The 26,152-nt window shown below is 42.4% G+C and overlaps 1 protein-coding gene across 1 annotated transcript in view; it reads right to left on the bottom strand.

The window, feature by feature from the left end:
* ticrr (TopBP1-interacting, checkpoint, and replication regulator) overlaps nucleotides 1-21,060 on the bottom strand; it is a 43,929-nt gene extending 22,869 nt beyond the window's left edge. The window contains exons 1-12 of the mRNA XM_056282338.1: nucleotides 20,407-21,060; nucleotides 19,741-19,999; nucleotides 19,278-19,510; nucleotides 18,915-19,149; nucleotides 13,173-13,317; nucleotides 12,386-12,525; nucleotides 11,699-11,902; nucleotides 10,002-10,147; nucleotides 9,507-9,607; nucleotides 9,180-9,276; nucleotides 6,378-6,460; nucleotides 372-605 (exon numbers count right to left, since the gene is read on the bottom strand). Of these exons, the coding sequence (XP_056138313.1) occupies nucleotides 372-605; nucleotides 6,378-6,460; nucleotides 9,180-9,276; nucleotides 9,507-9,607; nucleotides 10,002-10,147; nucleotides 11,699-11,902; nucleotides 12,386-12,525; nucleotides 13,173-13,317; nucleotides 18,915-19,149; nucleotides 19,278-19,510; nucleotides 19,741-19,999; nucleotides 20,407-21,060 (2,531 nt within the window). The remainder of the gene's footprint in view (nucleotides 1-371; nucleotides 606-6,377; nucleotides 6,461-9,179; nucleotides 9,277-9,506; nucleotides 9,608-10,001; nucleotides 10,148-11,698; nucleotides 11,903-12,385; nucleotides 12,526-13,172; nucleotides 13,318-18,914; nucleotides 19,150-19,277; nucleotides 19,511-19,740; nucleotides 20,000-20,406) is intronic.
* Between the last annotated feature and the right edge of the window lie 5,092 nt (nucleotides 21,061-26,152).

Raw genomic sequence — 26,152 nt, 5'->3', positions numbered from 1 at the left:
GGAAGACAGCAGCCAATAGCTTTGAATTCATAAAACCACACCTATTTTTGGTTATGATTCAAACTCCCAATGTTAAAAAATGTGTTCAGAAAGGGCATGTCAGTCTATCTTTAAACAGTTCAGAAATAAGTTATTTAGGCTAGAATTCCACCCATGGTACCTAGATAGATCAGCAGCCAAATAAGCCTTCAAACACCTGACAAGTTCAAGAGTAGATTGTACATAAATTCCTCATTTCCAAGAACTTTCAGTGCCTGTATTATTTTCACTAAATTATTCATTCACTTCACAAGTTTGAATTTTAGAACTTTGCCAGGTTTTCCATCTTTCAGACCCCCACAACATGTAAAGCCCAACCCCAAGCCCCCCACCTTCTCTTGGTGGCAGAGCGGTTACGCAGGTCCTGCAGGCACTCCCCACTATCTAAACCCAGGCTGCGAGCTGTAGAAGGAGGTGGGGAGGAAGCTGATGGGGAAACACTGCTCTTGGCAATTGAATCATCGCTGAAGAAGTCAGAGGGCAGCACTGCCACTAGGGCTTCAGGGAGCTGGGTGCCCAGGCAGTGGTAGACGTCTGCCAAAACCCTCGGGATAGCAGTCAGGAACCTGCAAAAACACAGAAAAATTTAGTGGTAAAACACAAGGATACAGATGAGGGAGTGCATTGATTAAAAGGTGAAATGTGTAATATTTCTGCTTTCATGAATCATAATGTGACAAAGTAAATAAAAACAGGCCATGCAGAATGGTAGTCATTGAAACATAGTAAACAACTCGTAACCCTAACCTCCCCCAAATTTTTGCATTTGAAAACAGGGGAGCCTGGGTTGGTTGACATTTTTGTTGCCATTTGTATGCCCATGACACTCAACACTCCAAAAGAACTGGCTGAGCCTTGTAGCCATCGGTCAACTCCGCAGCGAATGCAGCAAACTAAAATCATTGAAAGCTGCACGCATATTTTGATTTGTTGCCATTACACACATCACTCAAACATTGAGGTAAGCGTTCAGGTAGAAATTACTTTGTACCTTTAAATTAAAACACACTTTATGACTCTTTTTATGCCAAGTCCACATGTACACAGGTATTTTTGAAAACGCAGCTTTTTCTTTGTGCTTCAGCCTTTCGTCCACACGCTGTGAGGTCTGAAAATGGATAGTTGGAAAACTCCTTCCAAGGTCAAAGAAAGTTGAATCAGTTCATCTGGACAGAACATTTATTGAGAGAAACGTTTCATCACTCATCTATGTGACCTCTTCAAGTCTAAACTGACCGTAGGTATCCCAAGCCTCCAGGCAGGGGAAAAAAATAATCTACGAGCCCCTAAACCCAAAATATTTAGCAGCCAAATCAAATTTTCAGGAGCCAAAATATAGTGATGTCATATGCTACATTGTTAAAGGGCTGCCTCACACTGCCTTTTCTTTCCCCTCTGTACTGTCTGCCTTTATTTGCTCTGCCTTCCATAGTCTACAACAGTGTTTCCCAAACCTCTCCTGGAGGACCACTTTCCCTGCATGTTTTAAGGTGCTTTCACACCTGCCTTGTTTGGGTCGACTGAATCGAACTCTGGTTCCTTTTCCCCCTTGCTGCGGTTCGTTTGGGCAGGTGAGAACACAGCAATCGTACTCGGGTGCGCACCATAAGCGGACCAGGACCAAACAAGCGGACCGAGATCTTGTTGAAAAGGTGGTCTCGGTACGCTTCCAAACGCACTCTGATGCGGTTCGTTTGTTGTGAGAACGTGAGCCGACCTCAGACCGACCCAACTGCAGAAAGCACTGTGTATTTTTGGACTAAATGATCTCCTGTAGCCAGCTATGCTGTGCATTATGGGATGAGATTGACGATCCCCTTTAGCAACAACATGCGACTCATTTTCAAACTGTATCGTTTGCCTAAAGTGATAAATGCAAACGATGTAATAACCAATGACCAACGCCAAAATCAACCCGCGCAGTTGTCTCTCCATTGTGAAATCACTGCAAAATTACTTGTGGTGTGTTGTCTGTTATTCTACTTCCCGGAGTTTCTTTCGAGTTGTCCCGCATGGCAAATCTGACCAACTGGAGTGCAGTCAAGGAACTACGTTATTGCTCCCGCCCCAGACCAATGAGTGAAATTATCATTCTCACGTGGCTTATGCGGCTGCATTTTGATTCGCTTCACCAACTCATCAACTGATTTGGACCAGAGCAAACGAATAGGTGTGAAAGGGAACCAAACCAGCTGAAAAACGAAACAATTTATCCCTCTTGCATCTCATGCGAATGAAGGAAGCAGACTAGAAGCGGACTATCGGGTGTGAAACGGCTTTTCGATCTCTCCCTGCTCCAACACAGCTGATTTAAATGATCAATTTGTTATTAAGCAGCTTCAGGAGATGATAACGAGGTGATCATTTGAATCAGCTGTGTTGGAGCAGGAAGTGATCTAAAACATGCAGGACAAGTAGTCCTCCAGGAGAGGTCTTGGAAACGCTGGTCTACATAATGTATTTTTTACATACACAATATGTACAATGTTTGAATACTGCAATCATATAACCATACATACTTAAATGTCCAGTCTTCTTTTATTATTTTTTCCCCTTTTTTATTCAACTGTGTACAATTAATTGTTTCCTGCTTATTCAAGCTCAGAGTCCCTATCTCCCACCACCACCACCATGTCACAGTGTCACTTGGCCAGCCAGTGTAGTCAGGTCTGCACCTTCTTTTGCTTGCAGACAACCAGTGCTTCACTCTGGGCTCTGGGTCAAACTGCTGGTCAAAGTGAGGGGACCTCAGTACTGATCCTCACCAAGTCTTCCAGTGTTGTAACACTTAGGGAACTGCACATATTTGACTTGATTCTATTCGGTGCTGAGAATCCTCTTGCACTGAGCTGCAGATATGGGACGCACCAGCATAATTTCAACTAAGTGAAGAGTGTTCTTAAAATCTGTGCAGAATGGCTCCTTCCTTAACATCATGTTCCATAACTCAGTGTATGTCGTATCCAAGGATACTCGACCTGATGATGATGTCGTATTCATGAACTAACCTCTCACTGATGTTTTCAGCATTCTCAATTCCCTTTGGACAGCTGTAACATCACATCCACCGTTTGTCAAGAGCTCTCTGTACCAATTCACTAATGTGTCAATCTGCTCCTCACCATAGGTAACAACATCTTCTGGCCATGCATCATGACAGAATGCTGAAAAGGACCTGATGACCTCTGATCCCTTTGAATGTCCTTTCTCTGCAACATCCAGCAGCATGTTTCGAAATCTTCTCTCTAGTTCTTTAACAGTAATATCAATGGTTTTACCAATGGCTGCATTCAGATCATTTGTGAATGTGGCATGACTTCGGGGGCCCTTACTTGCAGCTCTCCGCCTCTTGCTTAATGGCAGAACTTCCTGCTTCTCCTTCAGAATCTTTTGCCATGTACTATAAGAATTCCTGGAGCTTCCCTTCTCTCTGTGGCTTTACCTTCAACTTTTTAACCATTTCCAGACAACTCTCAACAGCTACAACCGCTTATAGGAGGATCAGAGAATTTCTCTGAAGTGTGAGGGTGAGTTTTGCGACCTCTGAAAAAAGATCATGCAAAAAGTGACAGAAGGCAACAAAAGACAGGCTTTCCATTTGCAGCACAGTGTGATTGGCCCTTCCTTTTATGTCAGTGTTTTTGGATGTGGCTGCAAGGTGCTCCATGTGATGATGCACAGCAGTGTATTCCCCCTGCCCTGTTGCATAATTTGACTGAAGGAAAACCAAGAATACCCGATAAATGTGTGAAAGCCAGCGCTGGGTTTTAACAGCCGAAGGGTTTTGTACTGTACAGCCCAATTCTGCACCTACTGTCCTCAGTTCTCGCTTGTTTTTAGGACTGAAATTATATGATTTTCACACAAGCTGAAAAAGGTCCTAGACTTTCTCAATCATTGGCACTGACCTTTGAGTGCTTAGCATTGCCAGTTCCAGATAATGAGGTAGAGAGTGGAAGGACAGGACACCTTCACCCATATCACTTCTGAACCATGCCCCTATTCTCCCTGTTGCACCCATGTTAACGCTTGCACCATCCGCTCCAAAAGCACTCATTTTGTGTACCCACCAGTTTGAATTGGGTGGATCTGCATTTTCCAGCAGCGACTTGATAGTATTTGGGGTTCCTTCTGCATGACTGTGATCAAGTTCGGCCAACCCTACTAGACGGGTCACAGCTGTTCCATCACATAAGTGCCTACAGTATACAATAACATTGTCTTTTCCTGAGACATCTTTCCCACAATCAGTTATAAAAGAGATGTAATTTGCTTTTAACACTAGAATGACCAAGATGGTCATTATGACCGTTTTGGATTTTCGAAGTTTAATAACTTTGTGGGGGGAAAAAAGATACAGACGTGCTGCTCCCTGAATGCTCCTAAATAGCATATATTTGCATTAAAATTAGTTTTAGATCAATTGCACAACAAAAAAAAAGTTATAAGATCTACCTAAAACGACCATGACTTTTATGTGTCTGACATTCTTCTATAAAAAGTCGGGTTGTTGTGAAGCGTCTAGTGTGTTGGTGTAGTGTTTTGTGCCTGTCACGTGTCACTCTCAACCTTCACCGCTGGCTAGCAGAAATGTGAACAGGAGAGCCGAGCACGTACGTCTCTCCAACAGCAAGCCCTTTGTAGTGCCTCCTCGTGGCAACACACAGTAACTGGGTACACCTTGGACCCTGGCTGAATTACAAGGGACTCAGAGGCGGTCTGGCCCCTAGACGTGCGGTACACAGGCCCACTGGTGTGAGGATATTCCCTGATGCCCACGGAATGAACCAGCCCCCAGCTATGGGTTAAATAGTGCCACTGCCTAGTGGTTACCTCGGGAGAGGAATAGGCTACGGGAGTAAACCCCCACAGAAAATCAACATCTACAGTGCTGTTTTTTTTTTTTTTCTTGCCCTTTTGTATGTGTTTAAGTTGGAGAGTACTGCTGGCGTCGTGTGTGGCTGCCACTTCTCCCTCTCGTAGCCCCCCCTTCCCACCCACCCACCCTTGTATCTTTGTGTTATGTTTATCTGTTGTCTTGTTTCACCCCGTTTATTGTAAAGCGCCTTCGAGTGTTAGAAAAGCGCTATATAAGATGGATTTATTATTATTATTTATGACTGGTGACAATGACTGCACGTCATTTGCACGTGATCGTACGCGTCATGTCACTATTTACGACGTGTGTTGGTTGCATCATTTCTTTCACGAAGTTCTCACTGCTCTGTCCTAGGAAGCACACTAGCGTTCTCCAGTGCAGAGTAATAGTCTAAACTTGATTTTTGATTACTGCCAACATGCCTGGTTACAGACGCCATTACAGACGCACCACAAGTACCACTGAGGCATTTGGAGTATTTAAAGGCGTTGGACAACGGCCACTTTAAATTGTTTGAAAAATAGTATTAAAGTTGTTAAAATGTTAATTTTGGTGTCAGTCGTTTTTTAACAGACATATGTAATGCATTAATAGCTCAACTGGGTATTTACCTTGACAACATATAGAGTTTAAAAACCGTGGGCAGTCATCTTGACCACCCATGGTCGTTCTAGTAGTTTTTAAGTTCCGGTTGTTGTTTGGGACTGTTTCAATATTCATTTTCAGTTCTTTTCTTACATTTCACGTTTTATATGCCTTGTTATGTTCGTTAGATTAGCAATATGTGTTTTCTGTTTTGTTTTTCAGGTAATATTTTCCATCCATCCATCCATTATCTAAACTGCTTATCCTCCTCTCAGGGTCACGGGATGCTGGAGCCTATCCCAGCAGTCACTGGGCAGCAAGTGTTTTCATTTAGACAGAGATTTCTTTAAACAGTGTATGTGTGGACAGCATTTTTTTTTTTAAAGAACAAATGAGGAAAAACCCTGTTTTCAAAAACATGTGTACATGTGGACTAGGAATTAGGGGTGCACCATTAACAATTAAACTATTTATCCTTATTCATTTACTAGGTAATCACAAGCATCAGTTCAGATGATTTCAAAACCAAAACTACTATTTTAAGCTTTATACCAAGATCTTGACTATTTTTAGTGGGGAAAGCAGTCGAAACAAAATACAAGGTTTTATGCACTGAAAATACCAAAGTGCTCTTAAATATTTATTTGCATAAGGCCAAATGGTGTTTCACTGTAAAAGATTAACTATGCAGCCTTGGCAGGTATCTTATGTTCTAACAAATTTTCTTGTGCAGAGATCACATCTATGAATAGAATAAGTTGAGGAAAACCGTAAGAAAAAAAATTCTCCCATTACAAATTTATAGCAACAGTGAGTCGAAAACCTTGGAAATCAAACTTTTAGTATGAAGTAAAATAAATAATTAAATACTCACACTGGTAGAATCTCTTCCTGTAGGAACCTGGCGAGATAAACTGGGTCTTTGGTGAGGGAGATAATCCTCAGCATACCAGCCACCTGGGGAACAGAAGAGTTCGTTCAATTATCTGTAACACATTATAATTGTTCATTACAGCTGAGATTTACATTAGTTATTTCTGAGGCTGCATAATTGGAAAACAACACCTATTGTTGTGCCAGTTTTATGGTATAATTTTTAATAGGTATCAAAAGCAATCAAAGGGACCAAAAAGCCTTAAACTGTAAAAAATTTTCTATGAAGTCTTAAGTTTGCACACTAGATAATGGCCACCTCATTGGTCTAACAAGTTGAATCATGATCTGATTACAATCAGAAAATGCAAAATGCCATTCAGGGTTACCTGGCTGCATAATTAACAATAATAATTTGCTCCAAGAACATAAAAAACACTTTTTTAAAACCAGTATTAATTTTTAACATACCGAAATCCCTATCATTGTGAAGATAGAAGGTTATCACCAGCTAAAAGTTAAGTGAGAATATTTGGGTTTCAGAAGATCTCCAAGGGTGGGCAATCTTATCCAGAAAGTGCCGGTGTGGGTACAGGTCTTTGTTCCAACCAAGCAGTTACACACCTGTGTCTCCTAATCAAGTTCCTCAGCAAAGACTCTACTGGTTGATTAGTGGGATCAGATGTGTAACTGCTTGGTTGGAACAAAAACCTGCACCCACACCGGCCCTTTCTGGATAAGACTGCCCACCCCTACGTGACTAGCAATTTATGTAGGCAACCACCCTGGAAACGTTAATAAGTGCGTAAATGATATAGCATAGTTTCATATAAGAGGGTGTCCTCTCTCTTCTGGAAAGAAAAAATGAACTGCTTGCATGCTGCAGGGCTCCCATTTTCACTTATTTATTGCAGCAACACCACTGTGCATGTCGAGCACTACTGCTCTTCAGACTAAAGTCATAATGTACGGCATCACCTTAAATCACATACTAGTCACATGGTAAAGTCACATGACCAGAGGCTCTGATGTGACGTAGAAATAGTATCCATTGCACAAATATCTATCTCCACATCTGCATGCACATATACAACATGCATAAATATAAACACACACACACGATAATCTCAATAGTGTGAGGTGACGACCAAAGATATCCCCAGAAAAAGCAGTTCATCTATGTACAAAAAAAATGTATATTCATGTATGTAAAAAAAATAAAATAAATAAAAGCATATACACTACCGTTCAAAAGTTTGGGATCACCCAAACAATTTTGTGTTTTCCATGAAAAGTCACACTTATTCACCACCATATGTTGTGAAATGAATAGAAAATAGAGTCAAGACATTGACAAGGTTAGAAATAATGATTTGTATTTGAAATAAGATTTTTTTTACATCAAACTTTGCTTTCGTCAAAGAATCCTCCATTTGCAGCAATTACAGCATTGCAGACCTTTGGCATTCTAGCTGTTAATTTGTTGAGGTAATCTGGAGAAATTGCACCCCACGCTTCCAGAAGCAGCTCCCACAAGTTGGATTGGTTGGATGGGCACTTCTTTGAGCAGATTGAGTTTCTGGAGCATCACATTTGTGGGGTCAATTAAACGCTCAAAATGGCCAGAAAAAGAGAACTTTCATCTGAAACTCGACAGTCTATTCTTGTTCTTAGAAATGAAGGCTATTCCATGCGAGAAATTGCTAAGAAATTGAAGATTTCCTACCCCGGTGTGTACTACTCCCTTCAGAGGACAGCACAAACAGGCTCTAACCAGAGTAGAAAAAGAAGTGGGAGGCCGCGTTGCACAACTGAGCAAGAAGATAAGTACATTAGAGTCTCTAGTTTGAGAAACAGACGCCTCACAGGTCCCCAACTGGCATCTTCATTAAATAGTACCTGTTAGAGCCTGTTTGTGCTGTCCTCTGAAGGGAGTAGTACACACCGGTGTAGGAAATCTTCAATTTCTTAGCAATTTCTCGCATGGAATAGCCTTCATTTCTAAGAACAAGAATAGACTGTCGAGTTTCAGATGAAAGTTCTCTTTTTCTGGCCATTTTGAGCGTTTAATTGACCCCACAAATGTGATGCTCCAGAAACTCAATCTGCTCAAAGAAGTGCCCATCCAACCAATCCAACTTGTGGGAGCTGCTTCTGGAAGCGTGGGGTGCAATTTCTCCAGATTACCTCAACAAATTAACAGCTAGAATGCCAAAGGTCTGCAATGCTGTAATTGCTGCAAATGGAGGATTCTTTGACGAAAGCAAAGTTTGATGTAAAAAAAATCTTATTTCAAATACAAATCATTATTTCTAACCTTGTCAATGTCTTGACTCTATTTTCTATTCATTTCACAACATATGGTGGTGAATAAGTGTGACTTTTCATGTAAAACACGAAATTGTTTGGGTGATCCCAAACTTTTGAACGGTAGTGTATGTACAAAAAATATTTGGAGGAAGACTTAGTGTCTTCCTCCTCCATATTTTATAGGGTATTCCTAACTACCGTTGGGCTTGTAGGCCATCATCAAGTATGGGAAAACACTAAAGAGGCGCCACTATTTGTCCTATAAAAAGTGCAATACTTTCAGCCAAAGACCAACAGCACAGAGACCAAAAGGAAAAGAACATAGATGACCAGCTCGAAAAGTCATAGTAGTGTTGCTGCAACAAATAAGTGTAAAATTGAGCCGTACAGTGTGCGAGCTGTTCATTTGTTCTTTATGGTGTTTGCTCGTTTTTGGTCCAGCACCTGCCTTTTTTTGGTTTGGATGTGCAAGTACATTCCTACTTTGTCCTACCTCTTCTACCATTTGCTCAGCATCCAGTGAGCTGGACTGTTCCAGTGAGGAAAGGAGTTTGTGTAATTCCAGCCTAAGCCATGCCTGGAGCTGGCACCTAGGACAGAGGAAAGAACCTGTGTTACTGACAGGGTAAGCAGATAATCCTTCATTCAACCTCAGTTTATTCAGAATTCATAAAAGGTTTGACTGGCGGAGAGACCATTCACATCATTTGTTACCAAACCAAACTCAATCACCACTGGCAATTAAATGGTACAAAAAGGCAGTGAAATACGTTGCGTTTGTTTTCAAAGCAAGCTACAATGCTGTTTTAGAAGCACTGACTCTCTGACTTTGCTTTCAACATCAGCGGTAGGACCATAGAGATGCCTGATGGATTTGCAGGATTTGAGAAGGTGCTGATGGACAAAGAAGGATGTCTTTATCTGTAAAGTAAAAAAAAAAGAAGACAAAAAGAGAGTCAAGTTAACATACTTGTAAACTGTGGGATTCATTCTAAATGTCCTTACATTGGCACAAAAACATTTTCAACCTGACTTACTTAACTGCTCTTGTAATTGCAGTTCTTTTTTCATTGAGCTTTATTTTTCTAATGGTCTATTTTTAAGGTTCAGTTGTTTTTATGTTACTTGACTGCTGAAGGTAACAAAAACATTCTCCCAATGGAGGGATAGATGAATGGAGAAAAAAAATAGGAACTAGAAAAAGAGATAGAGAAAGACGAAAGAAACCACCCAATCACCTCTTCTATTATACTGTGGGACAGGTTCTTGAAATGTCTTGAACTACATTACATAACATGGCTGAAACATGACTCACCCCAAGATCTGTCTGGGCCACGAGGAAGATTTTGATAGCAGACAGAAGCTGTTGGACTCCAGTTAGGAGGGATGAGTCTCTCTCTGCCAACACCTTGTCATAAGTGGACTTCAAATGAGCAAGCAGCTCTGCTTCACTCCCAAAATCTGGTCCAGAGAAGTCACATTAATTTTTTTGTCAGTGTATTAAGTTTAACTTGGACAGAGACAACAGAGTATTACTGTATGATGGCCTGTACCATTGAAGATGTTCCGCATAAATTTTGGTCACACGTATATCTCGTTTCCACCGGGATGATGCCGATGCAGAGCCAGTTCTGCCTTGGTGCCTTTTGAGAACCGGCCCACATTTCGACAGGTTTGAGAACCGAACGTTACGTAGTGGAAGTTGGGGTAATTTCCATGGGGAAAAAAAAAATCATGGTGGACAGAACACATCTGCTTTGCTTGCTTTTTATAAATTTACTTTTATTTCACTGCTTCAAGAAGCCTCTCACTGCTTATGCTTTCACTCATGTTTTATCAAAATTGCTGCGAAGTTCTTGCGGTAGCCCCTCCCATAGCCACTGATGTCAATGGTTCCAACTTTTAAACCTGCAATTTTGGGGAGCCGTGTAGGTGCCAGCTTTTTGGCCCTGGCACCATTCTTTTTTTGGTGGAAATGTACGGAACCGGTTCTAGATTAGGCACCGGCACCGCGTCAGCAAAAAAGGGCTATACAATTCCAGAGTGCTTTATTATTGCAGTCTCTTTTTGGGGATTTGTTATCATTCAATAGAGATAACTTTAATAATGTTTCTTTGTGACTTTCTGGGATACACCTATTCCATTTCACAGTTACATAAAAATTGAATACAACTTTTTTTGGATTTTTTTTTCTCCCCAATTTTATCAGGCCAATTACCCCACTCTTCCGAGCTGTCCTCGGTTGCTGCTCCATCCCCTTCTACCCATCCGGGGAGGGCTGCAGACTACCGCTCGTCTCCCCCGATACGTGTGGAGTCGCCAGCCGCTTCTTTCCACCTGACAGTGAGGAGTTTCGCCAGGAGGACGTAGCGTATGGGAGGCTCACGCTATTCCTCCCAGTTCCCCCTGCCACCTGAAAAGGGTCCCAACTGACCAGACAAGGCGCTAATGCAGCGACCAGGACAAAAACCCACATCCGGCTTCCCACCCGCAGACACAGCCAATTGTGTCTGTAGGGAGGCACGACCAAGGAGATTTGAACCGCCGATCCTCGTGTTGGTAGGCAATCAGAGTAGACCATCACGCTACCCAGACGCCCCGAATACAACAACCTCTTGAATGTGTGCAGATTTTGATGTTATGTGCAATATGTTCATATGATTGTACTTGTAAAGCAGCAAACTATTCTTAGCGCAAAGTTTTATAGCTCTATACTTCAACAATATTCATTACATCAAGATATATTACAAATTAAATGAAAGTATATAATAAACAGGTATCATGACTGAAAAACATCAATCAGATTATGTGAAAAGTACAAATTTTCCAACGCCCAGAAATGTTTTCTTTAATTTAATTTCCAGTAATTTTCCTGTCCTGTACAGGAACTCGGGTTCCCCTTCGAATCAATAAATCAATCAATTCCTTCATTAATCCATCTCAAATCACATCAAAAACTATATCATAATTCCTCATGTCACGTGAGCTCTTTAAATGTTGAGAGACACTCACTCAGAGGGTTCACTCCTCCATGTTTGTCCCTTTCACTTGACTGCCTCTTCCCCTGCCGGTCTGGTCCCCTGGCCTCAGTCCCCTGGGGCTCTGCCTCAACCTGGCTTTTCTGGGCCTTTACATTGAGCCTGGCAACATTTAGCATCTGCAGGGAGCGGCTCATGGTCTTCATCTTCTGCTTCACCGGTGTGCGCTGGATGCCACCTGTAGGTTGGTAGGTTGAATTGACACAGAGGAAGACCAAAATAGCTTTATTAGAGATGTAATCCACACAGTACAAAAAAACAAAATATTTGATGACAAATGTCTGTAAGAAAATAAAATAACATTATTAATTGTTTCAGGGTTCCTATACATTTTGCAATTTACAGGTTTGACTGAATTCTAAGATTTTGTTCAGCATTATGTACATATGCTGCTGAAAACTGGGTAATAAATGCAAACTAGACTACAGTTGGAGACCATTCTTTATAAATAACATTTCACCATGGGAATGGGTTTGCAGAGACATAAAAACCTGTAGTCACATATAGGAAGTGAAAAGGAATATTATTCCAGATATCAGCAGACTTTGCAGTGTATTTCTTAAACTTTTCAAGGCCTAGAGAAAATGAAATTCTCCCCTTACACTTCTTTCAAATCGGTGGCAGAACCCTGAAAAGTGAAAGAACAATATAGCCCTCTTACGGTTCTTGTTCCTCTTGTCATCAAAGCCCTGGGATGTATGATAGAGCTCAGCCAGACTGCCGACCAGTTCTTGCTGAGGGCCAGACAGTTCCTCTCCATGGGCCTCATCTTCTCCCTGTTCTGACACTATATGCAACAGCCTGGACAACACGCACGCACACACAGAATAAATATTGAGGTCAAAATGTTTTGTTATCTACAGAGAACGAGTATGACTAAGACCCTATATTGCTTTTTTGTCAGATAACTTTCAATGTTTTATTGAAATTGTCAGTCACTTAGTCAAAATGCTATTAAATAATGTCAAACAACTGGTTACCATAAAAGAGATTAATAAGAGGCACATTAAAGTAGCTGCATTCAACAGAGTTATTAACATATAACAAAGCCAAATGTGGAAAGACTGTTTTATTAACTTTGTCTCTCTTATGTGCGGTTCTTGTGTATTAAATATAGCTTCTAAGCATAAAGACATACAGGTGCCTTTAAGTTCTCTTGAGCATGTCATAGCAGGGAATACGGCTCGACTGTCTGAGCCCTTGACTTTAAAATCCCCTACATCAGGAGCTGTAAAAGGCAGTACAGTGTCTTGCTTAAAGCATGTTTCTCTGGAAAGACTGACATTTGGCTTTACAGATTTATGCTTGTGTTCTGCCTGTTTTATTTTGCCGAAACCCCGTCTAAATTTTACTCTCGACAATCCTTTTTTTTTTTTTTAAATTAATGCATTTTCTTCCATCTTTGTTTTTACTGTTTGTAAGGCACTTTGTTACTTGTAAATCCATACCTCATTGACTCCATTAAACTGGAGCTGACTCCTGAGTGGTCCGAGTGAGGAAACCAGCTCTCCATCAGACCAGTCTTCAGCGGGCTGGAAAAATGGCCGAGCTCATGTTGGGCCCACTCAGGAACCTGGGGCTCCTGCAGGTGGCCTGAGGAATAAGAAACATAAGAAACAATCATATATTACTAAATTAATACAGAATATGAATACATAAATTCGGTCCTCAAAAGAGTATCGAATTGTCACAGTAACATGACAACAGACATTTTTGATAGGATGGAAAAAAAATAAAAACAAACACTATTTTTTGCTTAATGTGAGCATTAATAATGTTATAATTTGATATATGTACTAAGGGATGACGAGCGTTTGAATAATTGTCAAAGAAACTATCAAGGATTCAAAAGGTTATGGTCTTTACCTCATGACCACAGCAATGCAGGAACTCCTTTTCAAGTTTTTAGTTAACTACGTATTGTCACAGCTTATAACAAGATGTCACAACAAGGGTTTAAAAGAGGTGAACTGTTTCATCTTTGCGGACCATATCATCTACATTTTAAAGGTACTTAAGAATTAAAGTAACAACCTTGAAGATTCCAACTTAAATAAACGTCCATTCAGGAACCATCTTTCCCCCAACAAGGTGACACAATGACAATTCAGCCTATCAGCCGCTGATGAAAGCCCTTGTATTTGCAGTTTTACAGAAAAAGACAAATGTGTTTCGGTCGCAACATTCCTGCCAAAAATCCACAATGTATCACGGGAAGCGACGGGTTATGCCACACCCACCAGCAGTTTGTCCAGAGATCATAGGGCTCGAAATTAACTTTTTTCCTCAGTGTCCCACAACTGTCCCGAATTCTACTTTGTATTGTCCCGGATATAACCAACAGTGTCCCAAATTCTAATTCTTGTCATTGCCCCCCAATTATGCAGAATACATATAATTTGATCCTTTTTTGTCACTTAATCATCACACCATGGACTCTGGTCAACCATATAAGTTTAAAATACTTATTCTTTTATTAAACATATGAATATTAGTTTCGGGTGTTTCGGGAGTCGGCAGTATTGCGGGCTTGAATCAGGGGGCTGTTTATTCAACCACCTCAGCATTTCTTTCTTCTTCTTCTTTTAACGGTCGTTGATGATGGTCTATCGCTCTGGCTCTATGAATGTTGCATTGGCACGAGTCAAGCAGCAGCCACTGGCAGAGTGGATGACGTAGAATGCATTCTATGATTTGCACGAACAGGCGATTGACTGCCCTATCGTGAGGTGCCGCAAGAACGTAAGCCTTCTGTAGTTTCGCCGTTCACACGTTTTTATTAAATTATTCAAACGACAAAGTAACGTCTAGATACTCATAATTAATGACTTTGCAAATAACACCTATTTCGAAGTTTACTTTGACATTTTTTTTCACTGTCCCGGAATTGTCCCAGACAAAATATATTTGTGTCCCAGCAGGATTTTTTATGGTCCCCGGGACATCGTTAATTTCGAGCCCTGCCTGGTAGGTGTATGCAAAAAAAGAACACAACCTGAATCTTTTGACATTGTTACTTTAACCACAGTTATAATTAAACTGATTTAATGGCAGACCTGATAGTGCAAGAAAAAAGTGAATGCATGCTCATTCCTGCAACGGCATGGATATTATACTACTACTACTTTTGGTTGCTCCCGTTAGGGGCGGCCAGAACGGATCATCCGTTTTCATCTCTTCCTGTCCTCTGCATCTTCCTCCGTCACACTAGCGACCTGCATGTCCTCCCTCATCACATCTGTAATCCTCCTCTTTGGCCTTCCTCTTTTCCTCTTCCCTGGCAGCTCCATATTCATCATCCTTCTCCCAATATACCCAGCATCTCTCCTCCACACATCCAAGCCATCTCAATCTTGTCTCTCTTGCTTTGTCTGCAAACCGTCCAACCTGAGCTGTCCCTCTAATATAATCGTTCCTAATCCTGTCCTTCTTCATCACTCTCAATGAAAATCTTAGCATCTTCAACTCTGCCACCTCCAACTCTGCCTCCTGTCTTCTTGTCAGTGCCACTGTCTCCAAACCATATAACATAGCTGGTTTCACATCTAGGGATGTCCTGATCCTATCCATGGCATCGGTATCAGGTCGATACTGGCCCAGAATGCTGTATTGGATATTGGAGGGGAGAAAAAAATATGACCTGATACCTATCCAATAGAAACCATAGGGAAATCTAGCTTAAACCATCACCTAAGTGCTTGTACATTAGATCGTCTTCTTCTTCATCTTTTTCTTCTTCATCTTCTTTCTGGCTTTCTTTTTCATATTAGCACTTACTGTGCCGCGCAACTCTGGTTAAGCGGCGCAGCATATCAAGTAATATCAACAGTAGTAGCCAATTAGTTGCATGTGTATCAATCAATCAATCAAGTTGCATTTTATATAACACTTTTCTAGCTGCAACACCGACTCAAAGTACTTTACAATTAATCAATTCAAACACACACACACACAATGTGGTGAAGCACTTATGTACATATGCCTTAAAGGAAATTATCAACAGATATAGAGGCCAAAACTCCCAAGTCCAGTCCTATGTTTGATCCAAGTCCAGACACAATGCATCTCCTTCTGGCCTTCTCTATACTTCTCAATCAACATTCTCAAAGCAAACATCACATCTGTTGCTCTTTCGTGGCATGAAACCATACTGCTGCTGGCTGATCGTCACCTCTCCTCTTAACCCAGCTTCTATTACTCTTTCCCATATCTTCATGCTGTGGCTGATCAACTTTATACCTCTGTAGTTGCTACAGTTCTGCACATCGCCCTTGTTCTTGAAAATCGGTACCAATATGCTTCTTCTCCACTCCTCAGGCATGCTCTCACTTTCCAAGATTGTGTTAAACAATCTAGTTAAAAAACCCACTGCCACCTCTCCTAAACATCTCCATGCCTCCAGTTATGTCATCAAGATCAACTGCCTTTCCACTCAGGGCTCGAGAGTGTGACCAAAATTTTTTAAGAGTGCGACTGAAAAACATTATAGGTCGCACTGGTGCACCCGATGCTGCTCGGGTGAACACTGAAATCTCTTTCGCAAGCGCAGCATCTCTCTGCGTTCTCCTGATGGTATCGTGGTCTAAACCAATAAGAGACAGAGCTCGGGCGGGTCCTTGCCTCTGATTGGCTGTGGTCCTTTTCACTGCTCTAAGTAGTGTCAGTTCAAAAAATGCGAGCGACCTGAGCAGGCTGAGCGCCAGAGAACTTAAACGGGAAAATAATAGCCTATAGGTCTACGCGACAAAACGAGTGAAACTGAAGAGAGGTAGAGCCATTGAAAGTTTTTTCATTAAAAAAACGAAACCTACTCCTTCAACCAGCCCTACTGTCAATCCATCCATCTCATCTACCGAGAGTAGGCCTACATCCAGCCAAGACACGGAGCCCTCGGCCTCGGTGACGGTCCCTGGGAGAATGCCAAGCCCCGGTCCTTCCGTGATAACATCAGACTCGGAACCAGAGGAGACAACCGAGTCTGAGATAGAGCCCGGCCCCGAGAGTCAAATCAAAAAGCCCAAAATATATTCTTTCAGGCATGACTGGTTAAAACAATTTCCCTGGCTGAGGTATGACAAAGAACGGAACGCAATGCACTGCGTTTACTGTTGGGAGTGTGGTCAGAGTATGGCCGGTAATAGTGCATTCGTCGGAGAGTCGACAACATTTCGGATCGAGACATTAAAAAAGCATAACTTGTCCAAAAAGCATACTACATGCCGTGACAAGTGTGTAAATACAGTGGCCCCTCTCCCAGCGGCATTTCAGCGTCAGGCTGTATTGATCAGGTCCTCGGAGGAATCAGAAATGATCATAAAATTCAATGTCGCATACAACATTGCCAAGGAGGAAATGCCGTTCACAAAATTTAAGTCAGAGATCATTCTAATAAAGAAAAACGACTTAAATGTCAACCCAACCTACAGCAATGACAAGGCATGCGCGCAATTTATTGGTGTAATAGCCGACACACTGAAAAATAAGACAGCTGCGGACGTTGGAAACGCCACGTATATGTCATTTATGATTGACGGCGACACAGACATCTCTACAAAGGAGTGCGTGATTATCTATTATTATCTATTATCTTTTTATATATTGTGTTTAAAATAAAGACAAGCTTTTTCTACACATTAATGTTTTAAAAAATCATTCACATTATATGACAGAAGAGCGATAAAAAGGAGACCTTTTGGTGTTAAAGGCGACGCAATGAAAAATGTGGGTGCGCCTAAATTTTGTGCTGGTGCACCTAAAAAAAAAAGTTAGGCGCACCAGTGCAACCAATGCAAAAAGTTAGTGTAGAGCCCTGCCACTCCTCATCCTCTTCATATCTGCCCTCACTTCCTCCTTGCTAATCCACCACACTTCCTGATTCACTATCCCCACATCATCCAACCTTCTCTCGCTCTCATTTTCTTCATTCATCAGCCCCACAAAGTACTCCTTCCACCTTCTCAACACACTCTCCTCGCTTGTCAGCACATTTCCATCTCTATCCTTGATCCCCCTAACCTGCTGCACATCCTTCCCAGCTCGGTCCCTCTGTCTAGCCAATCGGTACAAGTCCTTTTCTCCTTCCTTAGTGTCTAACCTCTCATACAACTCACCATATGCCTTTTCCTTTGCCACCTCTCTTTACGCTGCATCTCCTTATACTCCTGTCTACTTTCATCATCTCTCTGACTATCCCACTTCTTCTTTGCCAACCTCTTCCTCTGTATACTTTGCTGTACTTCCTCATTCCACCACCAATTATATGTCCACCATCTTTTGTGGACATATAATTTGGTATAAAAGTTCTTATGGACATGACGGAAAAGGATTGAAGATTGTGCTACAATTGAAACTAACTAAAACAAACACTGAGCCCGTTGATTTGGGTTTCCTACTCTCAAGGGCTGGCCAGAAGAATACCAGATTTACCCAAAATCTCCTGGAACACAATAAATTAAATCAGGGAGATTTTTTTTTAGACAATCAAAGAGTAAATAGTGAGTGCTGTGTAAATCTCTCAGTGTGTTACATGGTGGAATATTTATGCAATGATGAAAGAGTCGAATGCTTTCCATAATGATAAATGTATTACTGCTGTTATTGAATTCAAAAGTGGTTGTTTTTTGCTGCTCTAAGCAGTATTTCAGATGATTGTTTAGAAATTGCGCTAGTAGCAGGTAGTCAGGACATTCTTTCTCTCTTATCATATTCACTGACTACTTCGCTTTAAGTGCGATTCCATGTGACTCACCTACGGCAAAGGATATGCTGTGATGTAGTTGCATCGAATTGGCCACCCTATCACTGGCCCATATACGGTAGAGAAAATGCTCATTAATGAACTCCCACCTCAATGAATTGTGCACGACATGTGAGCTTAGCGGAAAAGTAGTGTGGCACACAACGCAACAGAGCAGTGGTTTATTTACAAACTGAAGGCTTGAAAGAAATCGCTACTTCTATTATTGTTCTGTATTATAATGGATGAATTGATTGCGTCTCTATGGGGCCAGTTTTCTAAAAGTCATCAAACCCCAGAGAGAGGGAGGAAAACTAAGAGAAGCATTCCTCAAACTGTCACTGATGATGAGTGCTATAGAGAATGCAACTGTCACTGGGTCAAACTTACTTGTCTTTGACAAGAAAATGAGTGAAATTTCATACCCTGCAGCATAGTACTATTCTGTCCTTACCCTCTCCAATGTCCCCATCCTTTTCCATGATGTCATACACCATTCCCAGGACACTGCTGACCACATCTGGCAGGTCAGTGGAGGTGCTGGCTGTTGCTGGGACAATGACATCTGTGCTAAGGACCTGGCTATCCTGAGCCACCCCAGGCTTGAGGATAGTGAGCAAAGCGGTGAAGGCTGACAGTGGGGTGAGGATTGCTGAGCAGACCAGGTCACCATTGTTCACATCAGCAAGCTGTAGAGCGGGCAAAAGATTGGAGTTTAAGTGAATAAAATGGACACACACACACACACACACACACACACACACACACACGACTGTTACAATAGTAGAAATGTTGTCTAGACTCAAAAGTCTCTCACCAAGTGCAGATCCTGATCAGAGGCTTCTGTTAGGAGCTGCTGTAATGCAGCCTGCCCCTGGTCAGTGCTGTTGAAACAATGCAGCACCCAGGAGTCTGAAGAGCCCTCCAATAGTGAGGAGACATCCCAGCCATGAAGCATCCCTCTCAGACACACTTCCATTGGCTCTGGAAGAAGTGTCCGTCTGCATGATGTTGGCTCTACCAACACACTGCAGCTCTGGGAGTCTTGACCTGGTGGGGTGCAGAAGACATTCATAATCAAATGTCTCCTTGTACAGTGCACTGGTTCCAATTTATTTTATTTTTGATGTGCTGTTTTCCAACTCATTGAGTTTTGTCAACGCGAAACTGCTTGCAATGCACTTCAGTTACTGTTTCTTTTCAGCACCAGTACTGTGATAAATTTGATATAATAAAGCCTTTTTTGTATTTAACAATCTGCTTCCAGGTACCTTACTTACCTTGACCCCAAAGAAATGTCCCTCTTAAAAGAGGAAAGGCCAGGCGGTAGAGTCGTTCAGAGGACAATAGGTATCCAATGCTGGACTCAAGGGCAAAGGCCTCTCTGCTGGGGAGTGAGTCAAGCATCAACCTGTCGCAGGATGGCTTCTGAGGGCAACAGAGACTCAAGAGAGTGTCCATTGGGAGAACCCTTCCACCTATCAGGACCAATACCTCAGACAACTTCTCAGATCCAACCCATTCATCACATTTAATCGCCTGAAATAAAGCCAAAATTAAAAATTACAACAGAGCCAATGGGGGGGAATTATCAACAGAGACATAATATCAAACGAAACGCTCCCATTGTAAACTTGTCTTTTTTAAGGTAACCACCTGTCTTTCGGGGGCACTTTCCCCATTCATGAACCACCTTTGAAGAGCAAATAGAAGGATGAATATTCAAAGTCCCCAACTGCTGCCTTGATAATGCATCAGTCTGTTCAAGTACTGGGAGTTGGACATTTACAATTTCTGCTACAAAAATTAACCTTTTTGGCCAACACGCCACTGCTATTTTCTCCCTTTTTGTTATCTACACCTGAAACGTCCACCATGGAGAAGAACTTCTAAATAACACTCGGAAACTGAGCTTTGTCATTTCTGACTTGTGACATTTTACTCACATGGAAATGTGGTCCACTGTCAACCCAATGCAGGACAACTCGCCTTTGGAGCAACATTTCGCGCAGCCCCTTGGATATGATCTGCTCGGAAAAGTCTACGTGCGTGTCACCACCTCTAAGAGATGTATAGTCCTCCAGTTTAGTCCTGGAACGGGGACATTCGGAGATCACAAACAACACGTTTTGTCCATTGCCAAAAATATCCTCTTCCTGCGGAATTTCGGTCTTGTTGGCTCGGCTCGACCTCCTGGGCCTCAGAGCCATTTTAGTGGGAGAAGTAATGTCTGGCCTGTCCCATTGGAAATCGAGAAGAGCTTCCTTTACTGCGTTTTGCACCGAAACCGCCGGGTTGGGCTGCTTCTGCTGGCTGCGGCACCATTTCTCTTTTACGTCCAACTTGGCTTCGAACTCCAGCTCGAAGTCCTCAAACGTCTTGTCCTGGAGCTCTTTGAAGTCCGAGCCCCTGGATATGAGGTTTGCCTGTCGCACACTCTTCGAATGGAAGAATTTGTAACCCCAGCGCACCTTCTCCCACCCGTGCCTGAAGCCAAAATGCAGCAGAATTCTCAATACGCCTCGTTTCACGGGGGGAACTCGGACATCGCCGTCGCCACAATCCACGTCAATGAGAAAAACCAAGTTGTGTAAGGCCATAACGTCTCCTCAGAAATGGAAGCATAGCCATTCACATCAACGAGTACAATGCAGAGAGAAACCACATATGAGGCAAGTGTATCCAATCGCCGTATCGTTCGTCAAATCCATACTTGTCTTGCTATCCAATTTACTTAACCGATTGTTTGTTGTGCGTGTCCCGCTGTAGACGCCGCGTACAGCTAACATAGCTACCGTAGCTAAAAGGCTAACTTTGGTTTTGAGTCAACGCGTTTACGTTTAGTGGTTGCACACTTAACGCCAGGACACAAGCTGCTCCATACGTACAAACCATGTGTGAAAAATATCCCGGATGTTTAAAATATGAACAATATGTTTTCTCAAACTTATCGTTCCAATATCAACTATCGGCTTCCATTTCCGCCATCTTCGTGGATCTTTCCTTAACTCTTCGCGCTCCCTGCGTCGAGGGCCCGCCTCTTCGCTGTAATTGGTAGCATCCCATAAAACAACATTGTCATTGTAGCTGATTTGCCACCATGGTTTGTGGTGACCTCTGATTGGACAAATGGACTCAATCTGTAGGCTCGTGACGACGTACACTTTTGATTGACACGGTTTTCTCTCAAACTCCTCCAGCCTGCAACACTGAAAACAGTCATGTTTGATGACATGATGTCTATGGAGTCAGCACGTTTTACTAGCGAGGCAAAAACTATGCTGGTTGGCGAGTCGCCGAGGATTAAAAAGAAAACGGTTCCGTCGACTGTGAAAGTCAGGGTTACATAGGCATCCAGAACAGGTGTGTCAAATCACCAGCCGGGGGCGCTTTATCCTAAAGGACTCGTTACTCCTTCTTACGTATATCGACCTCTAGAGTGACTCAGTATCAAAGTCCTTTTAGAGCAAAGCTAGATACTATGTCTGTATGCATGCTCAATAATCCAGGTAAGAAAATCAGAGAAGATTGAATCAGTTCATTTGGATACAACGTTTACTGAGAGAAACGTTTCATCACTCATCTAATGCAACTTGATCAATTGATTGATCGAAGTGACCTCTTCAGTCAAAACTGACTGCAGGTATCCCAATCCTTAAAAACAATACAGTGGCACAAACGAGCGAAACCACCGATCAGTTTTATATGCAAATATGGGCGTGACCATTAACTAGAGTTGTAACTCTAGCTCAGTGTTTCTCAACCCAGTCCTCAAGGAACCCCTATCCTGCATATTTTCTTTGCAACCCTGAATAGGTACCTGTTTGTAGTTATTCAGCCAATCAGCAATGAATTTTGTCAGATGTTGCACACCTTGCATAATTAAGTGCTAAGGGTTACAATGAAAATCTGCAGGATAGGGGTTCCTTGAGGACTGGGTTGAGAAACACTGCGAGTCTAGCTAATGGTCAATGAATGTGAATAAGTGGGTGAAGAATCTGTCCGACAGAAATGATCACAGCCAAGGAATCAGCGATCCGAAAGCGGATCAAGTTTGTTTTTTTTAAATTGAAAATGTATAAGAACAAATATGGCAACAATTAACAGGTATTTGAAAATTACAAAGAGATTGCCAAAGGGAACTACAACTTAGCAAACAGTCATAAAAAGATTCATATACCTAAACACAGAAGATGCTTTAAATCAGCGGTCGGGAACCTATGGCTCGCGAGCCATATATGGCTCTTCCGGTGACGGCATATGGCTCCCAGACAATTTTGAGTTGAAATTTTTTTTTAAAAATCAGTTTGGAACTGATTTTAAAATACTTGTGATATTTCTTAATAATACTGTGTCATTTTAAAGTAAACAGAAATTAGTTTTGAAGATAAATTTCACGGGTCACGGGTCACCCGTGGGTCGGGTCGGGAACCAATGGCTCGCGAGCATGTCCGGGTCATTGTAAAGGTGAAGAAATCAATTTTATCAGATAGCCAACTAGTTTATCCGCTTCAACCCTTGTAACGGAAAAGATGGCGAAAAGAAAAAAAGACGATGATTACCGTGCATTCCAGGCTGCGTGGACAGAGGAATTTGCATTTGTGGAGAGAGCAGGATCTGCGGTATGTCTAATATGCAATGATAAAATTGCATCGATGAAACGGTCAAATATAAAGCGGCACTTCGATACGCACCATGCTTCATTTGCATGGAAATCTCCAGCGGGGGCCGGCAGGAAAAGGGCATGCGAGGAGCTACAGCGGAGAGTGCAGACGAGTCAGCAGCAACTACGTGTGTGGACCAAGCAAGGTGACGGGAATTCCGCTAGCTTTGCGGGGGCTTTGGCAATAGTAAGGAATGGAAAGTCATTCACAGATGGCGAGTATGCCAAAACATTCATGCTTGATGTGGCCAATGAACTGTTTGATGACTTCCCAAATAAAGACAAGATAATCAAACGAATAAAAGACATGCCCCTGTCAGCAAGAACTGTGCACGATCGTAGCATCATGATGGCAAATCAAGTCGAGGAAACACAAATTAAGGACATAAACGCCGGGACATACTTTTCCCTCGCGTTAGATGAGTCAACAGACGTTAGCCATCTATCTCAGTGCAGTATCATTGCCAGGTATGCTGCAGGTGACACACTGCGTGAGGAAAGCTTGGCTGTTTTGCCAATGAAAGGGACAACAAGAGGAGAGGATTTATTCATGTCTTTCATGGAGTTTGCTAAAGAAAAAAAACTACCGATGGATAAACTTATTTCTGTCTGTACTGATGGTGCACCCTGTATGTTGGGGAAGAACAAAGGATTTGTAGCACTTCTCCGTGAACATGAAAAGAGAGCCATCCTAAGTTTTCATTGCATCCTGCACCAGGAGGCGCTTTGCGCTCAGACGTGTGGCCAGGAGCTTGGTGAGGTGATGTCGCTGGTCATTCGAGTGGTCAACTTTATTGTTGCCCGAGCTTTAAATGATCGCCAGTTTAAAGCTCTGTTAGAAGAAGTTGGGAATCATTATCCCGGTCTGCTTTTACACAGCAACGTGCGTCAGTTGTCAAGGGGGAAGGTGCTCAGCCGTTTTGCAGCTTGCCTGAGTGAAATCCGGACTTTTCTTGAAATGAAAGGCGTCAAGCATCCTGAGCTAGACAACACTGACTGGCTCCTGCAGTTTCACTGTCTCGTGGACATAACTGGCCATCTGAACCAGCTCAATGTGAAAATTCAAGGTATTGGAAATTCAAGCTCATCCCTTCAACAAGCAGTGTTTGCATTTGAAAGCAAGCTGGAAGTCTTTCTCAGGGACATTGAAACAGGTCGTCTTCTGCACTTTGAAAGACTGCAACAATTTAGAGATGCATGCTTAGCAAGTGACTCCACTCAACATCTGGATCTCCAGCACCTAGCTGGCTTTACGTCCAATCTCCTGCAGTCATTCAAAGCACGTTTTGGAGAATTTCGTGCGCGCACTGGTCTTTTCAAGTTCATCACTCATCCACATGAGTGTGCAGTGGACAAAATCGACCTGACATGCATCCCCGGGGTCTCTATCGGAGACTTTGAGCTGGAAGTTGCTGACCTGAAGGCATCAGACATGTGGATGAGTAAGTTCAAGTCACTTAATGGAGAGTTGGAAAGTCTTGCGCGACAGCGAGCAGAGCTGGCGAGGGAACACAAGTGGACAGAAATGAAAAATCTTCAACCTGAAGACCAGCTGATTCTTAAAACTTGGAACGAGCTTCCTGTGACGTACCACACAATGCAGCGTGTGAGTATTGCCGCATTGACCATGTTTGGCTCTACATATGCATGTGAGCAGTCATTCTCGCATATGAGGAACATTAAGACCAACCTATGCTCACGTTTAACTGATGAAAGCCTCAACGCCTGCATGAAGCTCAACCTCACCACGTATGAACCAGACTATAAGGCCATCAGCAAAACCATGCAGCACCAGAAGTCGCATTAAAAGTGAGACATATTTAATGTATTATACGTTAAAAATACTATATGGCTCTCAATGAAATATATTTAGAAATATTTGGCTTTTATGGCTCTCCCAGTCAAAAAGGTTCCTGACCCCCCTGCTTTAAATGATAAGTTCTGAATGGTATGATTTAAAAAAAAATGAACAAAAAAGACAAAATAGGATAAAGAAATAAAATATATAAACTATCAGTCATGGGTAAATTCATTGTTATCTTAGTTATCTAATTTGGCGGGGATTTTTTTTTTAAATATCTTAGCTTTTGTGCTTTTATTCCTTGCAGAAGTTTTAAAGATTTCAAGTTGTTGAGGTGTTTTTCTTCAGCGGATTATACTTTGCGTACTTACAAATAAACAGACTTGTTTTCAACAACGATGGTGAATTTATATTCTTTCTTCACAACGCATTTGCATTCACTTTTATACAGAGCTCACATTAGATGTGACCGCCGCGCTTCATTTAATCTCATGCACACACTGTACAAGTGCACACGCCAGACTGCGTGATTACGTCACTGCTGAACCTACAGTGGCCCATAAGGTACAAACAGTACAATATACAAACCACCCATAAGGGAAATTCACACCACAGAGTACACAGTTTTTATACATGCTAACACCCCCACTCGAATTTGGCTTACTGGGGTTCACCTGGAAATAAACAACAAAAATAAGGTCCTGTGGAGTTAGAAAACAACGAGACAGGAGACGTGAGAGTAGACGTAGTCGAGGTAGTTTACTAGCTCCAACTCAGCATGTCATACATTCGACAACGACACTGAACTGACTGTGAACCGGAAGCGGAAGTGCATTATTTGACCCCTCGCCTCTTCCCTTAAAGGTACACCGTCCTCTTAGGTGAATGTCTCTCAATATATAGATGTGGGTCACCACACAGGCCCCCCCCAGAATTCACCTACACAAAACAATGCAAAACAGCAAAAGTGCAAGTCATGAACATAAAAATAGACTCTACAACAGAACAGTCAATGACATAGTGCAAAGTCACAGGGAAAACAGGTGACGAGTCGGGGTGGCGGACCCTGCGGCCATAACGGCTGCGCTTCACAGGAGGGGAAACAGATGGGGCCGAAACCCGGGCCATAGGCGGGGCCGAAGCAGGAACAGAGGCAGGTGCCGGGGCCGACCTAGGAGGGTGCCCCCGCCGCGGGGGTAGGGCCAATTGCATTGGCTCCCCAATGTCC

The sequence above is a fragment of the Lampris incognitus genome, chromosome 6, assembly GCF_029633865.1.
Source record: "Lampris incognitus isolate fLamInc1 chromosome 6, fLamInc1.hap2, whole genome shotgun sequence".
NCBI lineage: Eukaryota > Metazoa > Chordata > Actinopteri > Lampriformes > Lampridae > Lampris > Lampris incognitus.
This window is presented reverse-complemented; position numbering and strand designations above follow the sequence as displayed.